The sequence below is a fragment of the Manacus candei genome, unplaced genomic scaffold (genome assembly GCF_025592945.1).
Source record: "Manacus candei isolate 608988 ecotype Guabito, Panama unplaced genomic scaffold, ASM2559294v1 h1tg000496l, whole genome shotgun sequence".
In the NCBI taxonomy this organism is placed as follows: Eukaryota; Metazoa; Chordata; class Aves; order Passeriformes; family Pipridae; genus Manacus; species Manacus candei.
The window spans coordinates 23,542-35,408 of record NW_026138544.1 but is presented as its reverse complement, the minus strand read 5'-3'; the positions used below and the strand labels follow the sequence as shown (position 1 = coordinate 35,408).

Below are 11,867 nucleotides of genomic sequence, written 5' to 3'. Positions count from 1 at the left end.
GGGACACTTGGGGACGTCAGGGAGACGTTGGGGACACTTTGAGGACAGTTTTTGGGGGGGTTTGGGGACACTTTGGGACAGTTTTGGGGGAGTTTGGGGCGGTTTTGGGGGAGTTTGGGGCGGTTTCGGGGGATTTTGGGGGGAGTTTTTGGGGGGCGTTTTTAGGGGATTTGGGGGGGGCTGGGGACACTTAAGGAACATTAGGGACACTTCAGGGACAGTTTGGGCGGGGTTGAGAGAGTTTTGGGCAAGTTTGGGGTGTTTTTAGGGTATTTTGGGGTGTTTTTAGGGTATTTTCAGGGGATTTGGGGGGAGTTTTTGGGGGCGTTTTTAGGGGATTGGGGGGGCCTGGGAGCGTTTGGGGACATCAGGGACACCTTGGGGACACTCTGAGGACATTTTTGGGGGGCTTGGGGTGGTTTTAGGGAACTGGGGACTCATTTTAGGGGTGTTTTTAGGGGATTTGGGGGGACTGGGGGACATTTTGGGGTCACTTTGGGGGGTTTTGGTGTCCCCGCAGCCCCCCACGAGCACCACGACGGGCACGGCCACTCCCACCACGGGCACGGTGAGACCTGGGGGGGCTTTGGGGGCACTTGGGGGGGCTTTGGGGACACTTTGGGGACAGTTTAGGGGGGGTTTGGGGTGGTTTCGGGTGATTTTGGGGCGTTCTGGGGCGGCTTAAGGGGATCGGGGACTCGTTTTGGGGGTGATTTTGGGAGTGTTTTTAGGGGATTGGGGGCCTGGGGGCGTTTGGGGACATCAGGTACAGTTTGGGGACAATCCAGGGGAGGTTTTGGGGGGGGTTTTAGGAGGGTTTGGGGCATTTTTGGGTGGGTGGGGGACAGTTTTGGGGGGCTTGGGGTGGTTTTGGGGTGGTTTGGGGGCGGGTCTGGGGCAGTTTTGGGTATTTGGGGAGCGTTTTTGGAGGCGCTCTGGGGGTGTTTTTAGGGGATTTTGGGGGGGCTGGGGACACTTGGGGTCATCAAGGACACCTTGGGGACATTTTGGGGACAGTTTGGGGACAGTTTTGGGGGTTTTGGTGTCCCCACAGCCCCCCACGAGCACCACGACGGGCACGGCCACTCCCACCACGGGCACGGTGAGACCTGGGGGGGCTTTGGGGACACTTTGGGGGGGTTTGGGGACACTTTGGGGGGGCTTAGGGACACTTTGGGGACAGTTTAGGGGAGGTTTGGGGTGTTTGTGGGGGGTCTGGGGCGGTTTTGGGGGCAGCTGGGGGGGTTTTGGGGAGGTTTGGGGTGGTTTTGGGGGATTGAGGACTCGTTGTGGGGGGCTTCGGGGTGTTTTTAGGGGATTTGGGGGGTTTGGGGACATTTGGGGACATCAGGGACCCCTTGGGGACACTTTGGGGACAGTTTTGGGGGGGTTGGGCTGGTTTTGGGGTGTTTTTGGGGTGTGACCCCCTCATGTCCCCCCAGACCCCCATGACGGGCACGGCCACTCCCACCACGGGCACGGTGAGACCTGGGGGGGCTTTGGGGGCACTTTGGGGGGGTTTGGGGACGCTTTGGGGGGCTTGGGGACATCGGGGACACCATGGGGACACTTTGGGGAGGTTTGGGGTGTTTTGGGGGGGGTCTGGGGCGGTTTTGGGGGCAGCTGGGGGGGTTTTGGGGAGGTTTGGGGTGGTTTTGGGGGATTGAGGACTCGTTTTGGGGGGGGCTTGGGGGGTGTTTTTAGGGGATTTGGGGGGGTTTGGGGACACTTGGGGTCATCAGGGACCCCTTGGGGATACTTTGGGGACAGTTTTGGGGGAGTTTGGGCTGGTTTTGGGGTGATTTTGGGGTGTGACCCCCTCATGTCCCCCCAGACCCCCACGACGGGCACGGCCACTCCCACCACGGGCACGGTGAGACCTGGGGGGGCTTTGGGGACACTTTGGGGGGGTTTGGGGCGTTTTTGGGAGGGTTTGGGGGGTCGGGGACACTTTGGGGGCAATTTTTTGGGGTTTGGGACAGTTCTGGGGTGGTTTGGAGTGGTTTTAGGGGGGTTTTGGGGCAGTTTAGGGGTGGTTTGGGTCGTTTTGGGGGGATTTGGGGCAGTTTTGGGGGGGTTGGGGACACTTTGGGGACACTGAGGTGACAGTTTGGGGGGGTTTGGGGTGGTTTTAGGGTGATTTTGGGGTAGTTTAGGGGGGTTTGGGGTCATTTTGGGGGGATTTGGGGCAGTTTAGGGGTGTTTTGGGGGGATTTGGGGCATTTTTGGGGGGGCTTGGGGGGCTCGGGGACACCTTGGGGACATTTTGGGGACACTGAGGGGACAGTTTGGGGATGTTTGGGGTTGTTTTAGGGTGATTTTGGGGTAGTTTAGGGTCATTTTGGGGGGATTTGGGGCGTTTCTGGGAGGGTTTGGGGGGCTCGGGGACACTGTGGGGACATTTTGGGGACACTGAGGGGACAGTTTGGGGGGGGTTGGGGTGTTTTTAGAGGGATTTTGGGGCAGTTTAGGGGTGGTTTGGGTCGTTTTGGGGGGATTTGGGGCAGTTTTGGGGGGGTTGGGGACACTTTGGGGACACTGAGGTGACAGTTTGGGGGGGGTTTGGGGTGGTTTTAGGGTGATTTTGGGGTAGTTTAGGGGGGTTTGGGGTCATTTTGGGGGGATTTGGGGCAGTTTAGGGGTGTTTTGGGGGGATTTGGGGCATTTTTGGGAGGGCTTGGGGGGCTCGGGGACACCTTGGGGACATTTTGGGGACACTGAGGGGACAGTTTGGGGATGTTTGGGGTTGTTTTAGGGTGATTTTGGGGTAGTTTAGGGTCATTTTGGGGGGATTTGGGGCGTTTCTGGGAGGGTTTGGGGGGCTCGGGGACACTGTGGGGACATTTTGGGGACACTGAGGGGACAGTTTGGGGGGGTTTGGGGTGTTTTTAGAGGGATTTTGGGGCAGTTTAGGGGTGTTTTGGGTCATTTTTGGTGGGATTTGGGGCAGTTTTGGGGGCTCGGGGACATTTTGGGGACACTGAGAGGACAGTTTGGGGGGGTTTGGGGTCATTTTGGGGGGGATTTGGGGCAGTTTTGGGGTGGTTTTGGGGTCATTTTGGGGGGATTTGGGGCGTTTCTGGGAGGGTTTGGGGGGTCGGGGACACTGTGGGGACATTTTGGGGACACTGAGGGGACAGTTTGGGGGGGTTTGGGGTGTTTTTAGAGGGATTTTGGGGCAGTTTAGGGGTGTTTTGGGTCATTTTTGGTGGGATTTGGGGCAGTTTTGGGGGCTCGGGGACATTTTGGGGACACTGAGGGGACCCCCCCGGTGTCCCCCCCCCAGGCCACGCCCTGTCCGTGGGGCTTTGGGTCCTCGTGGGCATCGTCACCTTCCTGGGGGTCGAGCTGGGGGTCCGGCACTGCGGGGTCAGAGGTCACGGCCACTCCCACGGTGAGCTTTGGGGGGGATTCGGGGGGGTTTGGGGGGGTTTTGGGGAGATTTGAGGGGGTTTGGGGGGGATTTGAGGGGATTTTGGGGGGATTTGGGGGGTCCTGGGTGGGGTTTGGGGGGTCCTGGGTGGGTTTGGGGGGGATTTGAGGGGATTTTGGGGGGATTTGGGGGGTCCTGGGTGGGGTTTGGGGGGGATTTGAGGGGGTTTGGGGTGGGGTTGGGGGGGATTTGAGGGGGTTTGGGGGGGTCCTGGGTGGGGTTTGGGGGGGATTTAAGGGGGTTTGGGAGGGATTTGGGGGGTCCTGGGTGGGGTTTGAGGGGGATTTGGGGGGGGTTGGGGGGGATTTGGGGGGTCCTGGGTGGCGTTTGGGGGGGATTTGAGGGGGTTTGGGGGGGATTTGGGGGGTCCTGGGTGGGGTTGGGGGGGATTTGGGGGGTTCTGGGGGTGTTTTGGGGGTATTTGGGGAGGTTTGGGGGGAGTTTTGGGGGGTCATGGAAGGATTTTGGGGGTCTGGGGATGTTTTGGGGGTATTTGGGGAGGTTTGGGGGGGTCACAGAAGGATTTGGGGGGGGGATTTTTGGGGTCACGGAAGGATTTTGGGGGTCTGGGGGGGGATTTGGGGGGTCCCAGGGGAGTTCTGGGGATGTTTTGGGGTATTTGGGGAGGTTTGGGGGGGAGTTTGGGGGATTTAGGGGATCACAGGAGGATTTTGGGGGTCTGGGGAGGATTTGGGGGGGATTTGGGGAGGTTTGGAGGGGTCACAGGAGGATTTTGGGGGGGATTTGTGGGGTCACAGAAAGTTTTGGAGGGTCCGGGGGGGAATTGGGGGGTCCCAGAAGGATTTTGGGGGGTCCTGGGTTGGGTTGGGGGGGATTTGGGGGGTTCTGGGGATGTTTTGGGGGGTCACAGGAGGATTTTGGGGGGGATTTGTGGGGTCACGGAAGGATTTTGGGGGTCTGGGGGAGGATTTGGGGGGCCCCAGGGGGGTTTTGGGGGTATTTGGGGAGGTTTGGGGGGATTTGTGGGGTCCTAGAAGGATTTTGGGGGTTTGGGGGGGGATTTGGGGGGTCCCAGGGGGGTTCCGGGGATGTTTTGGGGGTATTTGGGGAGGTTTGGGGGGATTTGTGGGGTCATGGAAGGATTTTGGGGGTCTGGGGGGGGATTTGGGGGGTCCCAGGGGAGTTCTGGGGATGTTTTGGGGGTATTTGGGGAGGTTTGGGGGGGTTTGTGGGGTCATGGAAGGATTTTGGGGGTCTGGGGGGGGATTTGGGGGGTCCCAGGGGAGTTCTGGGGATGTTTTGGGGGTATTTGGGGAGGTTTGGGGGGGTTTGTGGGGTCATGGAAGGATTTTGGGGGGTCTGGGGGAGGATTTGGGGGGGATTTGGGGAGGTTTTGGGGGGTCCCAGGGGGGTTTTTGGGGTGTTTTGGGGGTCCCTGACCCCCCCTGGGCAGGCCCCAAGGCCAAGGTGAGCTCCAGCGAGGACGAGGCCGAGGACACCGGGGGGTCAAAGGGCACGAAGGGGTCAAAGGTCACCAAAGGTCACCGCAAGAAGAGCCCGGACACGGAAAGGGCAGGTCAGGGGGGGTTTGGGGGATTTTGGGGGGGATTTTGGGGACGTTGGGGGGGGTTTGGGGACACTGGGGTTGGTTTGGGGGGGTTTCTGTGGGGCTTGGGGGGGATTTGGGGGGGATTTTGGGGGTTTTGGGTGATTTTGGGGGGGGGTTGGGGTGGATTTGTGGGGGTTTTGTGGGGGATTTGGGGGGTTTGGGGTGGTTTCTGTGGGATTTTTGGGGTTTGGGGTGTGTTTTGTGGGATTTTTGGGTGGATTTGTGGGATTTTTGGGTGGATTTGTGGGATTTTTGGGGGGATTTGTGGGATTTTTAGGGGGGATTTGTGGGGGATTTTTGGGGTTTGGGTGGGTTTTGTGGGGTTTGGGGTGGTTTCATGGGGGATTTTTGGGGTTTTGGGTGATTTTGGGTGGGGTTTGGGGTGGATTTGTGGGGGATTTTGGGGGTTTGGGGTGGTTTTTGTGGAGTTTGGGGTGGATTTTGTGGGGTTTGGGGTAGATTGGTGGGGGATATTTGGGGGTTTGGGTGGGTTTTGTGGGATTTTTGGGGTGGATTTGTGGGGGATTTTGGGGGGTTGGGGTGGTTTTTGTGGGATTTTTGGGATTTTGGGTGGTTTCGTGTGGGGTTTTGGGTGGTTTCATGGGGGATTTTTGGGGTTTTGGGTGATTTTGGGTGGGGTTTGGGGTGGATTTGTGGGGGATTTTGGGGGTTTTGGGTGGTTTTTATGGGGTTTGGGGTGGATTTGTGGGGGATTTTTGGGGTTTGGGTGGGTTTTGTGGGGTTTGGGGTGGATTTTGTGGGATTTTGGAGTGGATTTGTGTGGAATTTTGGGGTGGTTTTTCTGGGGGGGGGGGATTTTGGGGGGGTTGGGGTGGTTTTTGTGGGATTTGGGGTGATTTTGGGGTGCCCCCCAGGCCTGGCAGTGTCGGGGTCCCTGAACCTGGGGGTGGGTTTGGTGACCCCGGGGTTGATCTTGGATGGGTTTGGTGACCTGGGGTTGGTTTGGTACCCCCGGGGTTGGTTTGGGGTGGGTTTGGGGTGAGTTTGGTGACCCCGAGGTTGGTTTTGTGTGGGATTTTGGGGGTTTGGGATGGATTTAGGATCATTTAGGATAATTTTGGGGTGTCCCCCAGGCCTGGCAGTGTCGGGGTCCCTGAACCTGGGGGTGGGTTTGGTGACCCCGAGGTTGATTTTCGGTGGAGTTTTTGGGTACTGGGTTGGTTTTTTGTGGGATTTTTGGGCACTGGGATGGATTTAGGGTAATTTTGGGGTGTCCCCCAGGCCTGGCAGTGTCGGGGTCCCTGAACCTGGGGGTGGGTTTGGTGACCCCGGGGTGGGTTTGGTGACCCCGGGGTTGGTTTGGTGCCCCCGAGGTTGGTTTTGTGTGGGATTTTGGGGGTTTGGGATGGATTTAGGGTAATTTTGGGGTGTCCCCCAGGCCTGGCAGTGTCGGGGTCCCTGAACCTGGGGGTGGGTTTGGTGACCCCGGGGTGGGTTTGGTGACCCCGGGTGATGTTTGGGGTGGGTTTGGTGACCCCGGGGTTGGTTTTATGTGGGATTTTTGGGGTTTGGGATGGATTTAGAATCATTTAGGGTAATTTTGGGGTGTCCCCCAGGCCTGGCAGTGTCAGGGTCCCTGAACCTGGGGGTGGGTTTGTTGACCCCGGGGTGGGTTTGGTGACCCCGGGGTGGGTTTGGTGACCCCGGGGTTGGTTTTTTGTGGGATTTTTGGCCTTTGGGATGGACTTAGGGTAATTTTGGGGTGTCCCCCAGGCCTGGCAGTGTCGGGGTACCTGAACCTGGCTGCTGACGCCGCTCACAACTTCACGGACGGGCTGGCTCTGGGCGCTGCCTTCTGGGGGGGCCCCGGGCGGGGGCTGCTGACGGCGCTGACGGTGCTGCTGCACGAGCTGCCCCACGAGCTGGGGGACATGGCCCTGCTGCTCAGGGCCGGCTGCACCAAGGGACAGGTGACACCCCGAAAAATCCTCGTGAAAATACCCCGAAACCAACCCCAAAACCCGAAAATCCCCAGAAAAATCCCCGTCGAAATACCCCAAAAATCCCTGTCAAAATACCCCAAAAATCCCCAGAAAAATACCCCAAAAATCCCTGTCAAAATACCCCAAATCCACCCCAAAAATCCCCATAAAAATACTCTAAAAATTTCCATCAAAATATCCCAAAAATCCGCAGAAAAATACCACAAATCCACCCCCCAGTCCCTCCCAGTCCCTCCCAGTTCCTCCCAGTCCTTCCCAGTCCCTCCCAGTGCTCCCAGTGCTCCCAGTCCCTCCCAGTGCCTCCCAGTGCTCCCAGTCCCTCCTAGTCCTTCCCAGTCCCTCCCAGTCCCTCCCAGTCCTTCCCAGTCCCCTCCCAGTCCCTCCCAGTCCCTCCCACTCCCCTCCCAGTCCGTCCCAGTCCCTCCCAGTCCCTCCCAGTGCTCCCAGTCCCTCCCAGTCCCTCCCAGTCCTTCCCAGTCCCCTCCCAGCCCCTCCCAGTCCCTCCCACTCCCCTCCCAGTCCGTCCCAGTCCCTCCCAGTCCCCTCCCAGTGCTCCCAGTCCCTCCCAGTCCTTCCCAGTCCATCCCAGTCCCTCCCAATCCCTCCCACTCCCTCCAATCCCCTCCCAGTCCCCCCCAGTCCCTCCCAATCCCCTCCCAGTCCCTCCCAGTGCTCCCAGTGACCCCGTTACCCCCCCCCAGGCCATGTGTCTGCAGCTGGTCACCGCCCTGGCCGCGGTGGCCGGCGCCGCCTGTTCCCTGCTGGCCGAGGGCTCCCAGTGCTCCCAGTGCCTCCCAGTGCTCCCAATCGTCCCATATCCCTTTCCCAGTCCCTCCCAGTGCTCCCAGTGACCCCGTTACCCCCCCCCCCCAGGCCATGTGTCTGCAGCTGGTCACCGCCCTGGCCGCGGTGGCCGGCGCCGCCTGTTCCCTGCTGGCCGAGGGCTCCCAGTGCTCCCAGTGCTCCCAGTCCTTCCCAGTGCTCCCAGTGACCCCCTTATCCCCTCCCAGTCCCTCCCAGTCCCTCCCAGTGCTCCCAGTTACCCTGTTTCTCCCCCCCCAGGCCATGTGTCTGCAGCTGGTCACCACCCTGGCCGCGGTGGCCGGCGCCGCCTGTTCCCTGCTGGCCAAGGGCTCCCTCCCAGTGCCTCCCAGTGTCCCCCACTCCCCTCCCAGTCCCTCCCAGTCCCTCCCAGTGCTCCCAGTCCCTCCCAGTGCTCCCAGTGACCCCCTTATCCCCTCCCAGGCCATGTGTCTGCAGCTGGTCACCGCCCTGGCCGTGGTGGCCGGCGCCGCCTGTTCCCTGCTGGCCGAGGGCTCCCAGTGCTCCCAGTGCCTCCCAGTCCCTCCCAGTGCTCCCAGTGACCCCCTTATCCCCTCCCAGTCCCTCCCAGTCCCTCCCAGTGCTCCCAGTTACCCCGTTACCCCCCCCCCAGGCCATGTGTCTGCAGCTGGTCACCGCCCTGGCCGCGGTGGCCGGCGCCGCCTGTTCCCTGCTGGCCGAGGGCTCCCAGTGCTCCCAGTGCTCCCAGTCCTTCCCAGTGCTCCCAGTGACCCCCTTATCCCCTCCCAGTCCCTCCCAGTGCTTCCCAGAGTCTTCCAGAGTCTCCCAGTGTCTCCCACTCCCCTCCCAGTCCCTCCCAGTCCCTCCCAGTGCTCCCAGTGACCCCGTTACCCCCCCCCGGCCATGTGTCTGCAGCTGGTCACCGCCCTGGCCACGGTGGCCGGCGCCGCCTGTTCCCTGCTGGCCGAGGGCTCCCAGTGCTCCCAGTGCTCCCAGTCCCTCCCAGTGCTCCCAGTGCTCCCAGTCCCTCCCAGTGCTCCCAATCATCCCATATCCCTCTCCCAGTGCCTCCCAGTGCCTCCCAGTGCTCCCAGTGACCCCTTATCCCCCCCCAGGCCATGTGTCTGCAGCTGGTCACCGCCCTGGCCGTGGTGGCCGGCGCCGCCTGTTCCCTGCTCCCAGTCCCTCCCAGTCCCTCCCAGTGCTCCCAATCATCCCATATCCCTTTCCCAGTCCCTCCCAGTTCCTTCCAGTGACCCCCACTCCCCTCCCAGTCCCTCCCAGTCCCTCCCAGTGCTCCCAGTTACCCTGTTTCTCCCCCCCCAGGCCATGTGTCTGCAGCTGGTCACCACCCTGGCCGCGGTGGCCGGCGCCGCCTGTTCCCTGCTGGCCGAGGGCTCCCAGTGCTCCCAGTCCCTCCCAGTGCTCCCAGTCCCTCCCAGTGCTCCCAGTGACCCCCTTATCCCCTCCCAGTCCCTCCCAGTCCCTCCCAGTGCTTCCCAGAGTCTTCCAGAGTCTCCCAGTGTCTCCCACTCCCCTCCCAGTCCCTCCCAGTCCCTCCCAGTGCTCCCAGTGACCCCTTATCCCCCCCCAGGCCATGTGTCTCCAGCTGGTCACCGCCCTGGCCGTGGTGGCCGGCGCCGCCTGTTCCCTGCTCCCAGTCCCCCCCAGTCCCTCCCAGTCCCCTCCCAGTCCCTCCCAGTGTCTCCCAGTCCCTCCCAGTCCCTCCCAGTGCTCCCAGTGACCCCGTTACCCCCCCCCAGGCCATGTGTCTGCAGCTGGTCACCGCCCTGGCCGCGGTGGCCGGTGCCGCCTGTTCGCTGCTGGCCGAGGGCTCGGGCGCCGCCGCCGTGTCGGGGATCCTGCCGTTCACCGCCGGCGGCTTCATCTACCTGGGCACGGTGTCCGTCATTCCCGAGATCCTGCGGAATTCCGGCGCGGGGCCGGCGCTGCTGCAGCTGCTGGCGCTGCTGGCCGGCGTGGCCATGATGCTGCTCATCGCCCGCTACGAGTAGGGAAGGGGAGAATTCCCGGGAAAAAACCCCGCATTCCCGAGAATCCCGATCCCCCGGGAGCGGCCCGGTGTTCCCGTGGGATTGTCCCGCCGGGAATGGGAGCCACGATTCCCAAAATCCTCCCTGAATCCCCACCCTGAAGCCCCTCATTTGGGACCTCCTGGGTCTCGGTGTTCCCTTGGGATCATCCCAGTGTTCCCATGGGATCATCCCCTTGGGAATGGGATCCACAGTCCCAAAATCCTCCCTGATTCCCACCCTAAAGCTCCTCATTCCCAACCCTCTGGATCCCAGTGTTCCCATGGAATCATCCCAGTGTTCTCGTGGGATCATCCCCTTGGGAATGGGATCCACGATTCCCAAAATCCTCCCCTATTCCCACACAAAAAAAACCCCCATTTGTGACCTCCTGGGTCTCGGTGTTCCCTTGGGATCATCCCAGTTTTCCCATGGGATGGTCCCAGTTTTCCTATGGGATCATCCCCTTGGGAATGGGATCCGCGATTCCCCAAATCCTCCCTGATTCCCACCCCAAAACCCCCCCATTTGTGACCTCCTGGATCTTGGTGTTCCCTTGGGATCATCCCAGTTTTCCCGTGGGATCATCCCCTTGGGAATGGGATCCACAGTCCCAAAAATCCTCCCCGAATCCCACCCCAAAACTCCTCATTCCTGACCCTCTGGATCCCGATGTTCCCCTGGGATCATCTGGGATCATCCCAGTGCTCCCGTTGGAAATGGGAATGGGAATTCCCCTTGGGAATGGGATCCGTGATTCCCAAAATCCTCCCTTATTCCCACACAAAAAAACCCCCCATTTGTGACCTGGATCCCGGTGTTCCCCTGGGATCATCTGGGATCATCCCGGTGTTCCCGTGGGATCATCCCCTTGGGAATGGGATCCACAATTCCCAATTTGAGACCCCCAAAATCCTCCCTGATTCCCACCCCAAAAACCTCCTCCTGACCTCTTTTTCCATCCCGTATCCCGATTTTCCCAAGGGTTCATCCCGGTTTTCCCATGGGATCATGTCCTCGGGAAACGGGATCCACAATTCCCAACCTTCCCCCTCCCCGCAATATTTGGGACCAAAACCACAGCCTAACTCCCTGCATCCTGGATTTTGGGAAGGATCTGGGTTGCCCCAAGAGGCTGGGGTGGGATCCACACGTGCGGATCACGGAATTCCGGGAGAATTTTGGGAATTTCGGGGGTGGCTTTTTTTTTTTGTTTTTTTTTAATATTTGTTATTCAGGGTTGTAGCGAATCATGCGGTTGGTGGATTAAAACGGAAACATTTGGACGAGCCGCGAGGGTGAAATCCAGGACTTGGCGATGCCACGAGGGGATTCGGGTGTTTAGAAGGAGAAAAAAATTAGGGAAAACAGGGAAAAAAAAACCGGGAAAAGCCGAAAACCTCCGGCTGGAGGACTGACCATAGAGTTGGTGCGGGCAGAGCGGCGCGGCGCGCATGTCCCGTCTCGGTGTCACTTCCGGCGCCGCCATGTTAGGGAGGTCGGCGGGGCGGCTGGGGGGGGGTTCGTGGCGCTGGTCACGAGTGGGTTTTGGGGGGGATTTTGGGGAATTTGGGGGTTTTTTTTGGGGGGGGGCGGGAAGGGAGGGGAGACCCTCGCGTGGGGAGTGAGCGGGGAATTGGGGCGGGAGGCGTTAAAGGTGACACTGGGGCGACACTGGACCCCACTGGTGACACTGAGGGGATTTAAATGTGACACTGGTGACAATAAAAGGGGTCACTGGTGACACTGGGAGGGGGTTCCAGACCCTACTGGTGGCACTGGGGGAGGTCACTGGTGACCCTGGGAGGGGGTCCCAGACCCCACTGGTGACATGGGAGAGGTTAAAGGTGACACTTGTGACAGTGGGAGAAGTCACAGGCCTCACTGGTGACACGGGGGGTGGTTACTGGTGACACTGGTGGGGGTCACTGGTTAAACTGGTCCCCGCTGGTGCCATCGAGGAGTCCTTGGTCCTCCGAACCGCCAGAGGGCGCCAGGGGCGGTTCCCATTCACTTCAATGACCCCCGGCGGTGACCGAGGTCCTCCGAACCGCGAGGGGGCGCCAGGGGCGCTTCCCATGCCC

The 11,867-nt window shown here is 60.6% G+C and overlaps 1 protein-coding gene across 1 annotated transcript; it reads left to right on the top strand.

Annotated features, from left to right (window-relative positions):
• Nucleotides 1-520: 520 nt before the first annotated feature.
• LOC127465799 (protein catecholamines up-like) lies at nucleotides 521-10,574 on the top strand (the record flags this gene model as incomplete). The annotated part of the gene is made up of 8 exons (XM_051776321.1): nucleotides 521-568; nucleotides 1,055-1,102; nucleotides 1,443-1,481; nucleotides 1,835-1,873; nucleotides 3,287-3,394; nucleotides 4,848-4,970; nucleotides 6,738-6,934; nucleotides 9,514-10,574. Coding segments are annotated over 8 exons (854 nt in total), but the record flags the coding sequence as incomplete, so codon positions are not given.
• Between the last annotated feature and the right edge of the window lie 1,293 nt (nucleotides 10,575-11,867).